Genomic DNA, 22,048 nt, shown 5'->3' with positions numbered 1-22,048 from the left:
GACAGTGTCTGGAATGGGGTGGGAACGGGGCCCCCTTCTCGCACTATCTCAGCGCGGGGGGGGAACAGGAGGGGGTTGTTGATGCTCGGGGGAAGGAGGATATCTCCATGGCTCGGGTCCCGCGACGAGCGTCTCCACCACGACCTCGGTCACGTTACCGGCCTCTCCTCTCCGCAGCTCCCCGACTCTGACACGAGCACCCCCTCGACTGCCTTCGCCGCCGCCACCTCTCCAACTCTCCACAGCTCCGTCCAACTGCCTTCTCCGACTCCTCTCTTGACTGGCTCTTCCCAACTCAACTCCGAACTCCACTTGACTGACTCAACTACGAGCGAACGCGGCCCTTTATAGCCCCCGTGGCTTCGCTCCTTCACCTTCGACCCTTTACCTCTGGCTGGCTCCCCATTGGACAGAGGAAAAGTGGGCGTGAATGCTTTTTGATCCATGAATTTGCATGTAGCGATATTACTCCGACGCACCTGGAGGCGGGGCCAAATCGCCCCATGCTCACTGATAGGACGGAACAGAAGTGGGCGTGAGTCGTTTTTGATCCGATTTCTTCGGAAAGGCTGGCGCCTCTGCACCCGCTGCTCGGTGCGCGCCCTGCACGAGTCCAGTATCGGTGCCCACAAGCGGCGCGGCAATGGTGGTGATGCGATGGTTGCGAGGGCGAGTTGTGACGGTAAAGGTCGTGGCTGTTGTTGTGAAGCGGCGTTGCGGTTGGTGGTTGTTGTGTGATGGCTGTTGAGACGTGGTTGGTGGTGGTAGTAATGGTAGTAATGGCGGCTGGTCCAAAATAAAGATAGTAAAAGAAAAACGGCTATCTAGAGGGGTCGCAGCCTGAATGAATGACATTTATTCCCTCTAAGCAACAGGTTTGGGCCTAACTACACATATACTTACAGAGATATCTCACCTAAGGGACCTGAATGGTGGTTTGCGAATTTCGTCAACCACAACAATATAGTGTTACGAATTTGGAATTCAATTGCACACAACATACAGGTTCCCTTAGTCAGCTATGTCGATAAGTGCATGTTCCCAAGATAGCTCACCTTCCATTGTTTAAATGTTTTGAAATTGATTAGATGCGCTGCGGATCGATTTAGTAGTTGGGGAGCGAACAATGGATACGTCCCTCCCCCTCTTCTGCGAAGAGGAAGAAGAACCCTGCGGTGACATCAACAACTCCCTCCCACCCGTGGTTGAGCGGGGGGTGGATCACGAGGGCATGAGTCATGCCGGGTGCGGGGGAGGGGGTGCAAAGGATAAAGAGGACATCTTTTCTTTGCTCGTGTGGGAGTCCCGTGGTAGGGCTGAGTTCGTGGGAGTCCCGTGGTAGGGCCGAGTTCGTGGGAGTCCCGTGGTAGGGCTGAGTTCGTGAAGAGTCCCGTTCTGAGTCCCGTGTGCAGAGTTCGTGTGCTGAGTCCCGTGGGAGGAGTAAGCTTTTTTGCTTCGGAGAGAGCAGTCGTTCAGCAGGCCATCGGGTCCTGCTTGGCTTGCTTGGCTTGAGGCCTTCGGAAGCTTTTTGCTTCGGCTGGCTCAGTGAGCTTCGGCTGCTGCTTGGTTTTGGAAGGAACTTGAGCCAGTTGTTCGGCTCGAGCTGCGAGTGGAGGCTTCTTCCTCTTCTTCCTCTTCCTCTTGGTTCGTGGAGCTTTTCGTTCTCCATTTTGTTTCCCGGCTTGGTGTGACGCATCGGCTTCTTCTTGGAGTTGGATCCTCGGGGAAGCGACGATCGACAGCAAGGATCGGCGCCTCGTCTCACCGGCACGTGTTTAGAAGCACGGGAGGATTCGCGGGAGCTCGGGAAGGATTGCGGCGATTGTATCCAGCTCGCTCTCGCTGGAGCCCGGGTCCGCACAAGTTGAAGACCACACGAGGTGGAAAGGTTCGAGTCAAGCTCTGAGTTTCAGCTCACCTGTCCTCCGAGCTGGAGCTCGTGGTTAAAGGCATCAGCCACCGTTTCTTGTGTGTGCGTACGTGTGTCCGTGGGCCCGTCTAATAAGTAAAAACAGCTGTTAAGTATAAATGACTGTACATAATAAGTCGACGGTTGTAGTTCTTTTGTTTTGCTTTTGTTGCTTGTATAAATGCAGACGTGTTTTCCCTTATTTAATTGCATAAGTGTTTCATTATAAGAAATGTCCTTGTGTGAATGTAAACCTGCTCGTTGTGTCCATTCCCTCATTGACTGAACATTTCTTGTGTTGGGAGTTCGAAAGTCGTTGGTTTGCCGTAATAGGGGGACATTTGGACTGACGGTTCTCGGCGATTACGCCGCTCGGAATCGCGCACGGACAGGCTCGCCTCGTCGGTTTGTTCCGTACGAGTTCTGTCGAGGGTGGAATACTCCGGTAGTTGGATCACGTGGGTATTTAGGTACATTGAAGATTGGCAATCGACCCTACCCCACGTGATCTGCCCATTGGCGTATTTCGGTTCTTGTACAAGGACCCGTTGCTCAGAGTTATCCGGGTGGCGTTCTATATTCCGGGCGATCGGTCGGGTCGACTCGACTTGCGGTTCCGTTCAGAGTGGTCGGTTGGCGGCCGACACCCAGCCCGTAACTGTATATATATATATATATATATATATATATATATATATATATATATGTATATATATATATATATATATATATATATATATATATATATATATATATTTATATATATATGTATATATTGTGACGTCCACGGGACTTGAATAGTCCCGCCAACGTAGAATGAGCCGAAACGATGGAGGCGGTTTATTTATTTATAACCCAAACATGGCGGTTCTAATCGCTCTACCGCAAACGGGACGAGGAAGGTGGCACGAGTCACTTTTCACTGAGTTGATGATGTTTATTCTTTTTACTATTGACCATAAATAACAAGACTCGGCAAGAAGAGGGATCCGGGGCGATTCGACGGGATGGTGTGGGATCGGGCGTGGGGAAAAACAGACAATTCCAATGAATATACAGATCTCAAACCCTCTAAGGCGCCAAGCACACACACACACACACACACACACACACACAAAACGTAGCTATTTCTGGTGGTCAGGCTGGACCGTGGTGTGGACGCAACTGTCCCTGGATCGGCGTCGGACGAGCTGGCCTTGCTCTCGTCAGGGGGACAGGAGAAACCGTGGTGCTGTCGACCTCCTGGTCTTGGCCCAAGTCCGCTCACAGCCGCCAGGGAACCAGTTCTGGCGCCAAGTTGCGAGCAGGAGAGGGAGGCAGGTCCGCCCGCCGTTCGACCCCGTACTCCGAGTCAGCAGAACCCCAGAGCCAACCAAGGTGAGGCACGAGGCTCAGCAAGGCTCCAAGACACGATGAAGAGCACGATCGAATCGGCACAACAACAAGGATGCTCTCCGCGCAACAGCCTCCACACCAAAAAAACACGATCTTTTTGTCCCGATCTTCTTCCTCTTTCTTTTCGACCCCGAACAGAACCTTTTTATCCTCCTGTCCTCGTCACTTCCAATCGAGCCGTTTTATTGGCCCACCGCCGTCGCCTTCTGCCAATCATGATCACGGGGCGGAGCCATCCGCAGCCCTGTCCTGTGACGTCACGGCCAGCCTCCAGGGACTACCAAAAGGGGTTTACGCAGACACACTTACCCTATCCCGTGTCCCTATCTAATTACGTGACAATTATCATTTCCCCCTTGAAGAAATGAACATTTACTAGACAACTTATCACCACTGAATTGCTACTTATTACATCGAGATCCTGCTAAACTCGAACAGCATGGCATACCTAATTAAACATCCTAATTACCCTTTGAATGCATACCCCCCCTCAAACGTAACAATATATATATATATATATATATATATATATATATATATATATATATATATATATATATATATATATATATATATATATAATATGATTCAGCGGCGGCGGGATTCATATGAGGGTGTCAATCACTGTCCGTAACCAGTTTGGGTTTTCGCACCCTACTCTCGACAGCCAAATGTTAGAGATTCGGCGCCACCCTCACCACCTCCGTCTCCGGGGTTATAACGCCAGCTGGTTCGGCACAATTCTCGGGTTACGCGTCTCGAACCACGATACGAAAATACACCTATACCTTGCCAGCTGGGGAATAGACCCCGGTTATAGACTGGTTTTGTCAGAGACCGAGCGGAGTCTACCAGTCTGTAACCATTTTGGTTTTTATATCTAAATCGAGCGGATCGCTCCTCGAGGCGGCACAAACTAATTCAAAGCGGCAACTTCATACGAATCAGCCAGATTATTGGGGACACCGGGGAGCACGACACAAGCAAAGCATTCACGACAATGTTATAATTAGTCTATAACCCGTTCTTAACTCGGGAGCTACCGATTACGGGTTTCGAAGGTAACTCTAACGAGATAAACCTTAGACAACATGCAAACAAGACAGAGTACTTGGTGATGTTTCATGGACGAGAGGAAAGTGTCAAAATCACGAATGTGGCTTGTGACAAGCCGATGTCCACGGATTTGAGCCCCCAATCTCGAGCACGTCGTGTGGCAAGATGGCGGCGTCGTACTCTTTCTTCTCAAGGCACCGCTTGTGCATGCCCTCCTCAGCGCGTTCTGACCCCGCGTAATGTCGACGGCACAAGATCGTCAGGTCGATGGTGGGTTTCAGCTGGTTTCTCACAAGGTCCAGTATACAAGTCTAGGCCTGGCCTGTTCGCCAGACCAGGCCAAATTGAGGTGTTGGGCTCCATCAGGCTGGGTCCATGGGATTCCAAGACGTCGTCGAGCCATGAGGTGAGTAGGGACAGTCAGAGGCTCCGTCACTGGACTCTGGATGAACCTGTCGATGTGCCCCTCACGAAAGCCGATCGCGCCCCACCTCGCCGCTCAGTTTCACCACTGCTGATCGTCGACTCGGCGCACTCAGGTTCAGTTTTCTCTCCCAGCAGATTCAACACTGCCTTTCCTTTTTCCACGCAGATTGCAGCCTCCCACTAGTCGTTTCTATACAGCAGAAGTCCTCACTCGACACTCAGGCTCAGTTACTCCCTCGGCAGATGGCAGACTCTACCTTCAGGTTCAGTTTCTCCTACTGCCGATCGCACCACACCTCGGCGCTGTCGTCGCAGATCCACACTGCCTTTCCTTCGTTCGCTCGCCTCGAAGCCCACTGGCTTCTCCCCTCAGTTTCACTTCCTTCTCCAGGCCACTCCCCCTCGACCGACTGGGCAGGGCCTCGTCCGGAGAGGGGAAGGAAGAAGAAGAAGAAGCTCTCGGTCCACCACCAATGTACGAACAATAAATATGCATCCTACACCTCCCGACACACATGTAGCGTTCATTTACCGAACAACCTGGCTAAACATGCATTTGATGGGGAGTCTGGGCTAATCCTATATTTAATAGCATACTAAGGGCCATTTCCGCAACAATATATATATATATATATATATATATATATATATATATATATATATATATATATACATAAATATACATTATATATCTATATATATCATATCATATTGGTTTTTTTTTTTAATCGAAAGTGAACCTTTTGCATGTGGAATTTTGTTTATTTATGCAAGATTGAATTCTGCAAATTTCAGGCAACAGGAAGCTGCTTAATTCTCTTGTTCGTCTCTGTGGTTTGCTTGTCTCACCTCCAAACATTGATACGTAATTCTCAGCTCAATGGATCTCTGATAAAAAAAAAACTTTGAACTGAATGCTGGACTAATATCCTAAATTTGTCTTATTTAATGGCAAAGGTAAATTTATCCTTTTAATATGGTTCAGATTTGTGATCTTTCAAGGTACCCATTCCATGTGATGCCACCATTACCTCATTGCATTTGTCATTTATACAGAGGCTTTGTGACTATGTTTGTGACCTGCTCCTTGAGGAATCTAACGTTCATCCTGTCTCGACTCCTGTCACGGTGTGTGGTGATATCCACGGCCAGGTGTGTATGGCTGACCCTCACCCCGTCAGAATCTCGACTACCTGCTTCTGTTCACGATGCACTCGTCACTCCACTATCGAGTTGGTTGAGGCTTTTTTATTATTTTTTTGTATACATTGTCGAGGCTCGGATGAGAGCGAGCACACAACGCACAACAAGGGGGGCATGAGACAAGAGGGACGGGAGAGGGAAGGACAAAACAGTGGGGAACGGAGACATTAGGAGATCCGTGGAAGGGATGGGGTGGGGAACATGTGGAATACAAGATGGACATTACAGGGACTTTCAGGAAGGAAAGCAGGGAATTTGAAGGAGGTGGGATTGGGGTGGATTAATGGGGGTAGAAAAGATCGAGGTTTTATATGGGGTTTTATATAAGAGGTGGGGTGAACGGCTGTTTTGAAGACCTTGAGGAAAGAATGGGATTGAATAGAGTGAGGGAGTTTATTCCAAAGGCGGGAAAAAAGAGGAATGAAAGAGTGAAGGTGAGCAGTGATTCGTGATCTTGGTAGTTTTTCTCTTTCTCCCATGTAAAGTTGCCCTTTCCTCTGAGTGGTTAATTCACTTATGTTAATGATGTGTAGACGCTTTGTAGTACATTTATCTTTGTTTCTTTGTTCTGTCATCTGTCTTGTTTTTAAAATTTTGTCATTTCCACAGTTGCATCCCATTTTGTCATCTGTCTTGTTTTTTCAATTAAATTTATTTTTATGCCTCCGCACCAAGGGTGCCGGGGTCATTATGTTTCCGGGTTTTCCGTCCGTCCGTCCGTTTGTCCGTTTGTCCGTCCGTCCGTCCGTCCGTCCCGATTTTCGTTTACGCGATAACTCAAGAAGCAAATTGTGGAATTTCATCAAACTTGATAAAAAGGTAAAGTAAGACAGGGCAATTAAGTGATTAGATTTTGGGCAGATGTGATAAAGGTCAAGGGTCAAAGTTCAAGGTCAAACTCTGAAATTTTACTGTTTACGCCCTAACTCAAGAAATATTGGACAGAGTTTCATCAAACTTGGTACAAAGGTAAAGTTAGACAGGGCAATTAACTGATTAGATTTTGGGCCAGATATGATAAAGGTCAAGGGTCAAATATGTCAATACTCAAGTATTTGTGCGGGAGAGTGGAGGCATACCCGTCGACTGCGAGCAGTCGAATTACTCGAGTTCTACTTTTATTTCTGCCTTTGCTTATTCCAATCTTTGCCAGTAAAGGTTTTTGTGCTTTTAACACCCCCGTATTTTCAGTGTCTTTCAGTGAGCACTTCTTTTGTAAATTTCATGCAAACCGATTTTTTTTTTTCACGCCTGGTGGAGATCTTTCCAACCGTAACTCTTCTCTCAACTCTCATGTTTTCCTTCACAGTTTTATGACTTGAAGGAGCTATTTCGAACAGGTGGCGAGGTTCCTGACACCAATTATGTGTTTATGGTAAGGACTTTGAATTTATTTTTCTGCTGATTGAGGAACTCGTGGTCTGATCAGCATGTTGAAAAATCTCATAAGTTACTCTTTCACCTTTCAAATACAATATGACCCTCAGGCCCTCAGGCTTGCCTTTCAGACATGCAAAGAGAAAATGTTGAGGTGTGTGTGGAACCTCTGAACAAAGTGTAATGTATGGTATGAAGTGAGTCACAACAAGAGTTGTGGAGTTCATGTTTGAGGTTGTGATCATGATGATTATTATGAATAATTACTTTATTGTTATTATCAGTTTTTAGTGTGCTGTTTCTGATGGATATGTACTTCCCCTGTAGCCAGGTATACTTTGCCTTTGCTAAAAGAAATTTGTTTGCTTTAATTGAAGCTTCTTGTTCCAGTCTTGAACAGACCTTCTTGTACAGCCGCTTGGGTGTATTGAGGTTTGAATAGTGGCTGGTAAACTGGCTGCTCAGGTATGTGGAGGTTTGAATAGTGACCGGTAAAACGGTCACTCGGGTATATGGAGGTTTGAATAGTGGCTGGTAAAACAGTCGCTTGGGTATAAGTAGGTTTGAATAGCGACCGGTAAAACGGTAGCTCGGGTATATGGAGGTTTGAATAGCGACCGGTAAAACGGTCTCTCGGGTATATGGAGGTTTGAATAGCGACCGGTAAAATGGTCGCTCGGGTATATTGAGGTTTGAATAGCGACCGGTAAAACGGTCGCTTGGGTATATGGAGGTTTGAATAGTGGCTGGTAAAACGGTCGCTTGGGTATATGGAGGTTTGAATAGCGACCGGTAAAACAGTCGCTTGGGTATAAGGAGGTTTGAATAGCGACCGGTAAAACGGTAGCTCGGGTATATGGAGGTTTGAATAGCGACCGGTAAAACGGTCTCTCGGGTATATGGAGGTTTGAATAGCGACCGGTAAAATGGTCGCTCGGGTATATGGAGGTTTGAATAGCGACCGGTAAAACGGTCGCTTGGGTATATGGAGGTTTGAATAGTGGCTGGTAAAACGGTCGCTTGGGTATAAGGAGGTTTGAATAGCGACCGGTAAAACGGTAGCTCGGGTATATGGAGGTTTGAATAGCGACCGGTAAAACGGTCTCTCGGGTATATGGAGGTTTGAATAGCGACCGGTAAATGGTCGCTCGGGTATATGGAGGTTTGAATAGTGGCTGGTAAAACGGTCGCTTGGGTATATGGAGGTTTGAATAGCGACCGGTAAAACGGTCGCTCGGGTATATGGAGGTTTGAATAGCGACCGGTAAAACGGTCGCTCGGGTATATGGAGGTTTGAATAGTGGCTGGAAAACCAGCTGCTCAGGTATATGGAGGTTTGCATAGTGACTGGTAAACCAGCCACTCAGGTATATGGAGGTTTGAATAGTGACTGTAAACCGGCCGCTCCGGTTTCTGGAGGTTTGAATAGTGACCGGTAAAACGGCCGCTCGGGTATCTGGAGGTTTGCATAGTGGCTGGTAAACCGGCCGCTCAGGAAAATGGAGGTTTGAATTGCCACCGGTAAAGCGGTCGCTCGAGTTTATGGAGGTTTGAATAGTGGCTGGTAAACCGGCCACTCGGGTATATGAAGGTTTGAATAGTGACCGGTAAAACGGTCACTCGGGTATATGGAGGTTTTAATAGCGGCTGGTAAACCGTCCGTTCAGGTATATGGAGGTTTGAATATCGACCAGTAAAACGGTCGCCCAGGAATATGGAGGTTTGAATAGTGGCTGGAAAACCGGCTGCTCAGGTATATGGAGGTTTGAATAGTGACCGGTAAAACGGTCGCTCGGGCAAATGGAGGTTTGAATAGTGGCCGGTAAACCAACCGCTCGGGTACATGAAGGTTTGCATAGTGACTGGTAAACCGGCCACTCAGGTATATGGAGGTTTGAATAGTGACTGTAAACCGGCTGCTCCGGTTTCTGGAGGTTTGAATAGTGACCGGTAAAACGGCCGCTCGGGTATATGGAGGTTTGCATAGTGGCTGGTAAACCAGCCGCTCAGGTAAATGGAGGTTTGAATTGTGGCTGGTAAAGCAGCCGCTCGGGTATATGGAGGTTTGAATAGCCACCGGTAAAGCGGTCGCTCGAGTATATGGAGGTTTGAATAGTGGCTGGGAAACCGGCCGCTCGGGTATATGGAGGTTTTAATAGCGGCTGGTAAACCGGCCGCTCAGGTATATGGAGGGTTGAATAGTGACCGGTAAAACGGTCGCCCAGGAATATGGAGGTTTGAATAGTGGCTGGTAAATCACCCGCTCGGGTGTATGGAGGTTTGAATAGCGACCGGTAAAACGGTCGCTCGGGTATATGGAGGTTTAAATAGTGGCTGGTAAACCACCCGCTCGGGTGTATGGAGGTTTGAATAGCGACCGGTAAAACGGTCGCTCGGGTATATGGAGGTTTGAATCGTGGCTGTTAAACCGGTCGCTCAGGTATATGGAGGGTTGAATAGTGACCGGTAAAACGGTCGCTCGGGAAAATGGAGGTTTGAATAGTGGCTGGTAAACCAGCCGCTCGGGTATATGGAGGTTTGAATAGTGACCGGTAAAACGGTCGCTCGGGTATATGGAGGTTTGAATCGTGGCTGTTAAACCGGTCGCTCAGGTATATGGAGGTTTGAATAGTGACCGGTAAAACGGTCGCTCGGGGAAATGGAGGTTTGAATAGTGACCGGTAAAACGGTCGCTCGGATTGATGGAGGTTTGAATAGCGACTGGTAAAATGGCCACTTGGATGGATATATGGTGGTTTGAATAGCGACTGGTAAACTGGCCGCTCGGATATATGGAGGTTTGAATAGCGACCGGTAAAATGACCACTTGGGTTTATGGAGGTTTAAATAGCGGCTGGTAATCCGGCCACTCGAGTGTATGGAGGTTTGTTTAGGGTCTTGTAAAACAACCACTTGGGTATATTGAGGTTTGAATAGGGTCTTGTAAAACAGCCACTCGGTTTCATGGAGGTTTGAATATGGTCTTGTAAAATGGCCACTGGGGTTCAAAGGGTTAAGGTTGACTTCAGCTTGGACAGTCATTGCTTTCTAAAACGACTACGACTTCACAGTAAGCTTGTGTTGTAACTTATATTCATATAGTTGTGCTATCAGCTTGACTCTCACACTCTCACTCTATCTTTTCGAAAAAAGACATCTGGCAAACTCTTCCATCTACTTCCTTACCACTCCTATTGAAGAAGTTATTTTGGGTCTTACTTTCAGCCATGATCTCTCTTGGGCAAACCACATTTCAAAGTTGGCCTCCAAAGCCATATTGGCCATCCTCCATAATTCAAAGGCTTTCCTTGGCAAACCTGAGCTTTTATCTCCCTACAAGGCCTTCATCTACAGCTTCAGTGAGTTATGCTTTCTCCTTTGGGTTTGGCTCCCCTTCCTCACATCTTGCTCAACTTGACGCTGTGGAAACCAAGGCCTTCAAGATCAATTGAATCTTCCATGCTGAAGTTGAGTCTTTGGTCCTCTCACTTTCACGTCACAGATAAGTCGTTCTCTGTCTTCTACCGACTCCTTTCTGGTCTTGCACCATCTGCCCTTTCCCTGCTCTTACCCACCCCAACACCCCCCTCCCCCGGGTTTTTACAGTGTGCCCTCGGTTTGCCAGTCATGCCCTTCTGTTGAAACTCCCAAAATCCAAAATCATTGCTGTGAACCAGAATACCACCAAGTTCCTTGACTTTGTAAGAAGTCATGGACTCAGGGTGGCTGGTTCATAGTTTCAGTGCCCACAGTTTCATCGCTGGACTTGGTATTACAACGCTGGTGGGGTGGCAAAGAAGATTGACCATGTGCTCCATGGTTGCTGTAGGATGATCCATAACTGCAGGGTCTACCGGTGGGCTGAGTTCCTCAATACTGACAACAGGCTTGTGGTAGTAACTCCGAAGTTACAGCTTAAATCCGGGAGAATAGTCCCATCCCAGCCTCGGCTGGATGTTGGCAAGCTCAAGGATGAGAGGGTAGCTGAGGAGTTTGTGAACGGGCTGAGTGGGGATTTGGGGGGTCTTTGTGCTTTGTGAATCCTGAAGAGTTGTGGAGTGCCTTCAATACTCCCATCCTTGATGTTTCTGGTGGATGTCTTGGAACCCATCGTCAGGCGAAGAAGAACTTTGTCTCCCAAGGAACACTGGATACCATTGACCAGAGTCGCAGGGCCGGGCTGAATGGCAGAGCTGAGCTATTGAGGGAGTTGAGTCGTAAAACCGTACGTGCGCTAAGGGTGGACAAGGAAGCCTATGTCCAAGGAATCTGTGAGGGGGTAGAGCATCACCTGTGGTCAAATGATTCTCGTCCTGCTTACAAGGGAATTTGCACATTGCGTTCCACCAAGCCCATCCCTGGGTGTACTGCAGTTAGAGCATAGGGTGGTGGGCTTTTCAGCGGGCTTGGAGGCCCGCTGGGCCGGTTTCATTAAGCTGCTGTACCAGGCTGATCCCCACCAGCTGTCGAGTTGGATGTCAGGGGTGTGACTATCCCGATTGCGAACCCTCCAATCAACTGTGGTCCACCTTTGTTTGTGGAAACACAGGCTGCCATGAACCGGGTGGAATGTGGTGAAGTTCCTGCGATTTGCAGCATCTGTGCTGAACTTCTCAAGGCTGGTGGAAATGCTATACTCATGTCGCTGCATGCAGTGCAGTGCTCTGCCTGGAACACAGTCATCATCCCAACTGACTGGAAGAGGGGCCTTGTTGTCTCTCTGGAAAGGGAAAGGTGATTGCCAGGACTACAACAACTACCGAGGGGTGACGCTGCTCCCATTGCCGGGCAAGGTCTTTGCTCGGATAATTCTTGATAGGGTTCGCCACCATCTGCTTGAGCACCAGCGTCCAGAGCAGTCAAGCTTTACACCAAAGAGGTCAACGATTGACCGTATCCTTGCTCTTTGGGTCCTCACCAAACGCAGATGAGAGTTTCGGCAGGGGCTGCTTGCAGCCGATGTTGATCTCTGTAAAGTGTTATATTCAGTGAATTGGGATGCCCTCTGGAGGATTCTTGGTCTTCGTGGGGTGCCACCAAGCTGTTCCATCTGATGTCTGAACTCTACTCTGGTACTGAGAGTGCTGTGAGATGTGGTGGTACCATCTCTGACTTATTTCCAGCTGTTACTGGAGTTTGTCAGTGGTGTGTACTGGCCTGCACACTTTTCAGCACTTGTATGGACTGGATTCTGGGTATGATGCCTGAGAGATCACGTTGTGGTGCATCGTTTGGGAATGTCAAGATCTCTGACCTTGATTTCGCAGGTGATGCTGTCATCTTTGCGGAGACTATGGATATCCTTTTGCGGGCCCTCAAGGTGCCGAATGAAGAGTCTGAGCTGCTGGGATTATGGGTTTCTTGGGTCAAAACCAAGATCCAGGCTTTCATTGACATCTTGGATGCTGCTATCCTGTCTGTACATGTTTGTGGTGAGGATGTTGAGGTCACGGAGAGATTCACTTACCTTGGCAGTGATATTCATGTCTCTGCTGGCTGTGAGTTAGAGGTCAATAGATGTCTGGGTCGGGCCGAGGCAGTCATGAATTCACTGGATCATGCGGTGTGGCGCTGCCGGTATTTGTGCAGGAGGACGAAAGTCCGAGTCTTCAGGTCTTTAGTGCTTCCAGTCTTGCTCTTTGGATGTGAGACTTGGATTCTGACCAGGGATCAGAGATGGAGACTTAATTCCTTTAGTACCAGGTCTCTTCGGAGAATCCTTGGCTGTCGCTGGTCGGACTTTGTGTCCAACGAGTGGTTGCTGAGAGACTCGGATGAGATTTGTTACCTGGATAGTCCGTGAGTGTCAGCTGCGGCTGTATGGACATGTGGCTCGTTTTCCTGACACTGATCCTGCTCACAAGATTCTCTCAGCGAGGGAGTCAATTGGCCGACCACGTGCCTTGTAGTTGCAGCAGGTTGATCGGCATCTCAAGGAGATGGGGATGGGCCAGGCATCTGCCTGAGGGATGGCCAGATGGAGGCCCCTGGAGTACCGGTGGAAATTGGACGCAGCAACCCGCTGCTCTGGCACATGCTCCCATACCTGACCTGACCTGACCTGACCTGACCTGATTCAGTTATAGTTATCTCACATTAATTTAATTTACTGCTTTGTTGAACATGAAAATCCTCTGGAAAAAAAAAAAAATCAAATCCCACCACCACTGATTTATTATTTTTTTCATTTATTTATTTTTGCAGTGGTTCATGTTGACTTTGTGAGAAATGAGCCGCCTCATGGTAAAGGAATGAAGATTGGTTTGTTTGTAAATATTTTTTTGTCATGTGAACAATTGAATATCACAAGAACCACAACCTACCCTTGAGTGTTTCCTTCCTTAAGATGGCTTGTATCTTGCTGGTTTACCTTCTCTCCCTCCCCCCCCCGCCCCATTCCCTTACCCACACTGACATACCTGTCGTCCGTGTTTTTACTTTGTTTCAGGGAGACTTTGTTGACCGTGGATACTACAGTCTTGAAACCTTCACCTATTTGCTGGCCCTGAAAGCACGTTGGCCTGACCGCATCACCCTGCTCAGGGGTAACCATGAATCTCGGCAGATTACCCAGGTCTATGGCTTCTATGGTGAGTAACATCACGCCAGGTTCTGCTCATGTTACCAAAAGTACATGCTGCTAATGACCGAATCTTCCCTCAAATGCAGTTTCCGTATCTTGTTGAAGTCACCGTATTGTTGCTGAGGACTTGCTAAAGTTTTATCTGCTGACACAGGAAATACAATAACCTTTAATATACCTTATTTCACTGAATACAGGAAGTCTGCATTTGATGTCAATGCTGTGCTCCACCTTCCCCCCACCCACCCCCGATCCTTGCGTTTCAGGTACTGTTTAAGGGTGTTTTAAAACATTTAAGAGCATACTGATGACAGAGTCGTCCATAAACTAATTGCTCCTCCACCTCTTTATCAAGGAAATAAGGCCATTTGTCCCTTCATTGTTGTATTGCACTCCCAAGTTACTTTTTCCTACAGCTGTAAACAACAATATTTATGTTTTCCTGAAGTCTACATTTCCCATTGTTGATCGTGTAACCCAACTTGTCTATGTCTGTGTGTATAATATGTGAGGGGCAGTCAATAAGTCGCCTTAAAATGGTGATATAAATTCAAGAACGTAACGTGTGTAGTTGTAGACGACATATGTTGTATCTGTGGGTGAGAGTCATATTTTGCCTGTTTAAGATCTGGCAACATTGAGCGTACGACGTATGACATTGAGGATTTCACTGGGATTCACGCCCTCGCTTCCTAAGAAACATATGACAGAACATTGCTCCTCCCTGGTGCATGCTTCGACGGGAGCCGCCTTCGTGGAACTGCTCTAGTGACATCACACGCTCAATGTTGCCAGATCTAAAACAGACAAAACATGACTCTTACCCACAGACATAAATAACATTTGCCGTCTTCAACTTCACACATTACATTCTTGAATTTATATCGCCATTTTAAGGTTATTATAGACTGGCCCTCGTACATATTATTGCAGGGGTGGCCGGCCCAGGTTAAACCCCCCCCCAACCCAATTTGTGGTGACGGGCGGTTAACACCGCCAGCCCCCGGACGGCCGAGCGGTTCCTTGTTAATCGGAGGCAGACACGTTGATCCTCGGAGATTATAACGCGTGCGGGAGGGGCAGGTGTGTGTGCGTGTGCTGGTTGTGTTGTTGGTTGGTATCTCCATATGCAGGTTTCAGAAGGTGGAACGGATCCCTCCCAGGTCTCGAAGTATCCAGTGGTGTGTGTGTGTGCGTGCGTGCGTGCGTGCGTGCGTGCGTGCGTGCGCGCGCGTGTGTGTGTGTGTGTGTACACGAGTCTGAGTCTGTTTGTTGCTTGTACATTTTCAAATCCCGAGGCCTACTTCCACAAAATTTGCTTTACACCACATTTTCACGTGTGTAAAGTCAGTCACAATAGAAAAAAACAAGTTTTCAATTGTGAATGAAATTGATGTAAAAACATGAAGTAGCAGTGCTTTGGACAGTCGAGCATCACATGTCAGGTCTCTCTCTCGGCAGGGAAACGGGTGGCACTTTGACTCTACCTCTGCCTGCGGAAGGTTGAATCTGTTGGGAATCAAACATGTTGCATTTAAATATTTGTTTTTCCATATGTAGAAATTGATATTCAAAGGGTCCACAGTCTGGACTGGACGACATTGAGTCGAACAAGTGGTCGCACTTTCCTATACGACTTTAAACAAGGAAATGAGGAGGCCAATTGGTCCACCATTGCCATGTTGTACTCTCTAATAAATCTTTGCTGCAGGTGTAAAATATCCATTTCTGGCTTCATACGTTTTTGTTTTTTTTCCTGGGTTTTCCTTCCTCTCACTCATTCTGACTCCAAGTGTCATACAAACCTGCTGTTGTACTTATGTGTTCATGTATTTACGACTTTGCTTGTTTGTCACTTAAACTTGGCTAACAACAACCTTCTTGATGCTTTCTTGAGGTTTACATAACCCGATCTTAATTGGATGATATATATATATATATATATATATATATATATATATATATATATATATATATATATATATATATATATATATATATATATCTTCTTCTTCCTTCGGCTGCTCCCGTTAGGGGTCGCCACAGCGGATCATCCGTATGATCCGCATAGTGATTTAGCACATGTTTTACGCCGGATGCCCTTCCTGACACAACCCTGGTCGCCTCTTACGACACAGGGATATGGTACACCTATTTTAACCGGGGTATACACCGGCCCAGTACACTGGTACTCATTTCGCCGACCTCGGAAGGATGACAGGCTGAGTCAACCCCCTGGTGTATTAATTCAGTGACCCAACGGGGCTTGAACTCAGGACCTTTTGGATCCCAAGCCGCTGCCCTAACCACTGCGCCAACACACCAGGCTATTTACACATATATATATATATATATATATATATATATATATATATATATATATATATATATATATATATATATATATATATATATATATATATATATATATATATATATATATATATATATATATATATATATATATATATTTTGTTGCGAATTCGCGCCCGCCGGCGTGTGGACGGCCACGTCACTCGAATCGCGACCGCGTCGCCCACCGGACGGACAATTCAGTCGTGACCCTCCCGGAACTATCGCCCGGAGCCAGTCACGGGTGGGCCTTTCGACCTCACCACAATCGTGCCAATTGGCCACCCGCGTAGGATAGGGTTGTTCGCCAAACTCGACCTACCTAAGTACCCACGCGGATGGTAAACCGGGTGATCGTACCTCGCCGCAGGTCGACTCCCGACACGATCCGCTTGGGCGGCCCGTTCCGTACTATGGGGATAACCGAGCGGTGTTATCGTCGACCTCGACGGTTCAGATTATTTACCGGGCCTTTTGCACCCACTACGAACCCTTTACGTGAAGCAGGATGGAGGGTCAATAAATAAAAGACGAAGCGAAACGGGAAAACAGTTCACACAATGCACATTTATTTCCCGGTACACGGAAAGCACATATATACAGCCATACAATCAAAATGCACATATAGCAACCAAAACAAAAGCAACAACGCCACAGAGTTACTACTGACTACGCGCACACACGGCAACACTTATACAGTTCTACTTTACAGACAGCGCCAACACACATTTACACAAAAGCAAAGGAAAGAAGCCACCCTCATAGACAAGGGGGCAGACAGGCCTGTAGGCCAATTGTGCGCGCGACCTAGAGGAGCGGCCAGGTCCGCGAGACCGGGGGGGTCCGACCCGCGTCCTCGTGACGCATTGGCGGCGAGCCGCAGATGTGGCCGCGTGGCTGTGCCCTGACTCCGTGCTCCTTGGCGGGTTTCGTTGGCACGACGTTTGGAGTGGGGTGGGAACGGGCCCCCTTTTTGCACTATCTCAGCACGGGGGAAAGGGGGAATTGTTGATGCCCTGGGGGAGGAGAATGGCTGGCTGGCTGGCTTGGGTCCCGCGACGAGCGATCCCACACCGCGACCTCGTCGCCGACCGCCGTCCTTCTCGCCTCGGACCCGAGCTCCTTTGCCTCTTCCCGCAACTCTTCTCAGCCGACTCCAGAACCCAACTCTCTCGATGACACTCTCTTCCCCTGTCTCTCTTCTACTCTCCAACCAAAACTGACTCACTCTGCCACGATTCGCCTTGCGCTCGCCGTTTTATAGGCTGGCAGGAGCGGCTAATATGCAAATATTCGGATCAGGATGACCTCGGGGGCGGAGCCACGCTCGCCCATTGGTCGGAGGAAACGGGGGCGTGAACTTCCCTTGATCCTAGAATTTGCATATATCGATTTCACACAGACGCGCCTGGAGGCCGGGCCAAGCCGCCCCGCGCTTGCTAATTGGACGGAGGAGAAGTGGGCATGTAGCGTTCTTGATCCGAATTTTCCCTCTGAAAGGCCGCTATTTACGCTCGCGGCTCGGTGCGCTCGGCACCAATCGCCGAACGGGCTCGAGACAGCCCGACGTTCAGTGTTCACAGGTGGTGGCGGGAATGGCCGTAGAAGGAGAGAGGTGAAGGTGGTGGAGGGTTTTCGATGGTGGTTGATGGTCATGGTGCCGTTGGGAATGGCGGTGATGCGATGTTTGCGGGATTGAGTTGTGAAGGTAAAGGTCGTGGCTGTTGGCATTGTTGTCTGAGGGTTGGAGCGTGGTTGGTTCAAAATAAAGATAGAACAGAAAAACGCCTAACTCAAAGGATCGCAGCCCGAATGAATCACATAAATTCCCTCTATACAACGGGTTAGGGCTAACTACACATGTACTTAGAGATATCTCACCTACGGACCCTGAATGGTGGTTTGCGAATTTCCACAGCCGTAACAATATATATATATATATATATATATATATATATATATATATATATATATATATATATATATATATATATATATATATACATATACACACACACACACACACATATACACACACACACACACACACACACACACACACACACACACACACACACACACACACACACACACACACACACACATATACATATGGTGTTTCTGTTCTACTTTAAGTGGTGTTTTATTTTGTTTCCACAGATGAATGTCTCACCAAGTATGGGAATGCGAATGCTTGGCGGTATTGCACCAAAGTGTTTGATATGCTGACTGTTGCAGCTGTAAGTCTCATCTACAACAAGACGATACCTTCTCAATCGTCTTGATTTCCTTTTCCTACCTTCCATTTGTTCCCCCCATCCCCTCTACCTCCTCCCCACCTTAACCTCATCCAATCTTCTTCTCTTTCATTCCACTCATGCTGAAGTCTCGTTTTGACAAGTTTGTAAATGAATGTCTCTTCTTGAGCACACTTTCCATTCCCAAAACCCTTTGCTTTGTTATTTTTCTTCTTTGTAATCGTGAACTGAGGCTGGGGTAAGAGTGGGCATTTATTGCTGGATCCTGTTACTTCGTTTGGCCATTTATCATCACGCCGATTACAGTTTTTCACCCCAAAGAAAACTGGAGGAGAGGGGGTCGGTCAATCGACTTTGTTATTCTGTCTGTCTGTCTATCAATTGCCTTCAGGCCACAATTTTAAACCGATCTTCACAAAACTTCACCACACGATAGAGTTTGTCATGAGGAAGAAGTTTATTGTTTTTGAGGTCAACACAGGCCAAAAGGTGAACAGGGCCAAATTTATAAAATTATCAATTTTCATCCGATTGATTGACTTGAAATTTGAAGAAGATTTATATTTCAGGTTACTGAATTCAACCAGCCAATTATTATCTTGCCAAAACGAAGTTTTTGCAAGATATGTTAGTCAGCTTGTATGTTTTTTTTTTTTGTCTGTAATCAAGTATAAAAGATTCTGCAGAGCACAGTTATTATTGGAATTTTTTGTAACTTCGCATATCAGAGGCCTATAGAGGTCCCTTTCAGTGCATACAATTTTCAAGGTCAAGGTCAAAGGTCAAGGTCACTGTCGCAAATGGGGAGTCGACGAAACCCTTATTTTTTGAGTAATTTTGATCGGATCCTCTTCAAACTTCATGGGAATATAGCTCATGGTCTGGCGCTCAGCTGATTAATTTTTGGTGGCGATTGGCCTTGACCTTCATGGTTAGCGCCTCAGGTCAAACATATTTGACCCCAAGGTCAAATTTTCAAGTTTTAGGAACCATATCGTGTAGTACCTCAAATTGAACACCTCGATGAGTGCTTTCTAGATATGTCAAGCTTGAGACATTATGACGTCATTTGGTGACGTTATGAGGAAAAAGCATATTTTTCATGGTTACTCTGTAGAACGATTCTCATCGGAATCTCTCGTAGGCAGATATTCCTCAAGGAGTCGCTCCTGGTGGATAGCAGCTCTGTTCACCTCAGTGTGACCTTAAAGAAGTCACACGTGGTCACCTTTTGGCAAGATACGGCTCACCCTGCGGGTGACATTGGTTTATTTTTGAGGTCAACATGAACCAAAAGGTCAACATAGGCCAAAGGTCAACAACTTGTCAACCCTCCCTCCCCCCCCCCCATCCTTAAATGTTTCCAGTGTACCTGATCATGAGTAATGTGCCGAGCCAAATAGGTATTTTGTGTATTATCAGTTACAATGTACATTCGTTGAATGATGCCGATGTTTGTCTTTCCAATTTTCCTCCCATGTTCCCAAGCTCATCGATGAGCAAATTCTCTGCGTCCACGGCGGCCTGTCTCCCGATATCAAAACACTCGATCAGATCCGCACCATCGAGCGGAACATCGAAATCCCTCACAAAGGCGCGTTCTGCGACCTCGTGTGGTCGGATCCGGAAGACGTCGACACATGGGCGATCAGCCCTCGAGGTGCCGGCTGGCTCTTTGGAGCCAAGGTTACGAATGAGGTAGGTGTGAGACTTTCGTTCTGAGACAAAGATCCGTCGGTGAGAGAGTTTCGAACCCGTCGTTTGTTTTCGACGTGGCAATTCTGCATATCATGCTCACTCTTTACCCAAGCAGAAGATTTTCTTCTTCAGTTAAAGTGACACCGATTCTCAGATATTTGTTTAACTTAAAGGTGATCGACCACATTCAGTATTTGTTCTTACCTAGCTAACACAACTTTTTTCACCTTGTCCTTTGTTGCTCACCTAGTTTGTTCATATCAACAACTTGAAGCTGATATGCCGGGCACACCAGTTGGTACATGAAGGTTACAAGTTCATGTTTGATGAGAAGCTCGTGACTGTGTGGTCAGCACCAAACTACTGCTATCGCTGTGGAAACATTGCCTCTATCATGGTGTTCCTGGACTCAAACACGAGGGAACTTCGTCTTTTCCGTGCCGTGCCAGACTCTGAAAGGGTCATTCCACCCAGAACCACCACTCCTTACTTCCTGTAACTCAAACACTTCCCATCATTGTGCCACTTGAAGTTTTATCATTGAGTGGGTTTGTCTATATTCGGGTTGACGGTCTGGGAATGGTTTTTCTTTTGTTGTTGTTGTTTTTTTTTTTTAAACCTTGACCCACATTGCCATGCTTATCCCTTCCGTAATATTCTATGCCTGGGACACCTCGTCAACGTTTTTACTAATTGTATGTTATAAACACTGTTAAACTTTACTTGTTTAAGGTTTATCCTCCATGTACAGACTGTCTTGCTGCTCAGGCTTTGCACTTTTCCGGTCCTCCATGCCACCCGCAGTAATCCACGAGTATCGTTTTCAATGTACTCTCCTTCGTCCTCGGCGCTCCACGGCGTGTGTGAAGCAGCAGGATGAGCATCCAATTTCGGGCATACGTTCACACTGTAGTCATGAAATATCTATTTGAATATGTTTGTTGCTAATGCACACCACCATGATGGTATGGCTGACTTCAGGGTGACTTGGGACATCATTATTTCCCTCCATGAGCGGCCGCTATATGGTTGGGAAGACAACGTGTGCCACATGGTGGTTGCGTTTCTGTATGTGGGTCAGGAAATCCATGAGCAGCTGATAAATATCTGACTTGAGGTCATCTTGAGTTCACATTGCCATTATTACTGTGACCGTCTTTTGACAACCCTGTAAAGCCAATATTTGTTGACATTGGTTCATGGGGATCTCATACCCGTGCTGTCAATACACCAGGAATTTTGGATGAAGAGTCTGTAAAACAGGTAAAGGTGCACTTGCTTCCAGTCTAATCCCTAACATCATTTCCTTTGCAACAAATGACGTTAACACTTCGCTCTCTTACGCGTCTCCACTCCTTTCTGCCTTCAGTCTCGTATTGCCTTGGCTCTGATATTTTAACCGTCGAGCAGTCAGGGTTGTCTTTATCCACCAGTGGACTTAGAAATTTATTCTTCGTGTACGTGCCACCAGTTTGGTCGTGCCGTTTGGACCACTTATTTTCACTGTTATTTTGGGCAAGCACATTGCTGGCTTTGGAATGGTGTACAACGATAATAAACCCGTTTATAAATGCATCTTCAAGAACGGGCCCAAATGTACCGTTTTGCAATAACTTTATTTCATTTGTTCCCATTGTTGGCATACCTGCACCAACAAGGCCTCAGGAGATGCATCTGCAGTTCGAATCGTTGTTTTCTTTGCTCCCAGCTGTGGCGCTGTTCAAATGCTCAAACAGGACACGCCTCTCGTAAGCTTGCAAGTGGTTGACACCTGCGATTAGCTCACGGTCC

At 47.1% G+C, this 22,048-nt stretch overlaps 1 protein-coding gene across 1 annotated transcript in view; it reads left to right on the top strand.

Annotated features, from left to right (window-relative positions):
* The window catches only part of PPP6C (protein phosphatase 6 catalytic subunit), a 35,318-nt gene extending 13,486 nt beyond the window's left edge, over positions 1-21,832 (top strand). The window contains exons 2-7 of the mRNA XM_085855608.1: positions 5,843-5,938; positions 7,299-7,364; positions 13,815-13,956; positions 18,462-18,541; positions 20,048-20,257; positions 20,508-21,832. Coding sequence (XP_085711734.1) covers positions 5,843-5,938; positions 7,299-7,364; positions 13,815-13,956; positions 18,462-18,541; positions 20,048-20,257; positions 20,508-20,756 — 843 coding nt within the window. The 3' untranslated portion in view covers positions 20,757-21,832. The remainder of the gene's footprint in view (positions 1-5,842; positions 5,939-7,298; positions 7,365-13,814; positions 13,957-18,461; positions 18,542-20,047; positions 20,258-20,507) is intronic.
* The last annotated feature ends 216 nt before the right edge of the window (positions 21,833-22,048 follow it).

The sequence above is a fragment of the Eptatretus burgeri genome, chromosome 14, assembly GCF_056783735.1.
Source record: "Eptatretus burgeri isolate ZD-2024b chromosome 14, Ebu_testis_v1, whole genome shotgun sequence".
In the NCBI taxonomy this organism is placed as follows: Eukaryota; Metazoa; Chordata; class Myxini; order Myxiniformes; family Myxinidae; genus Eptatretus; species Eptatretus burgeri.
The sequence above is the reverse complement of the archived record's forward strand: the minus strand, read 5'-3'. Positions and strand labels throughout refer to the sequence as shown.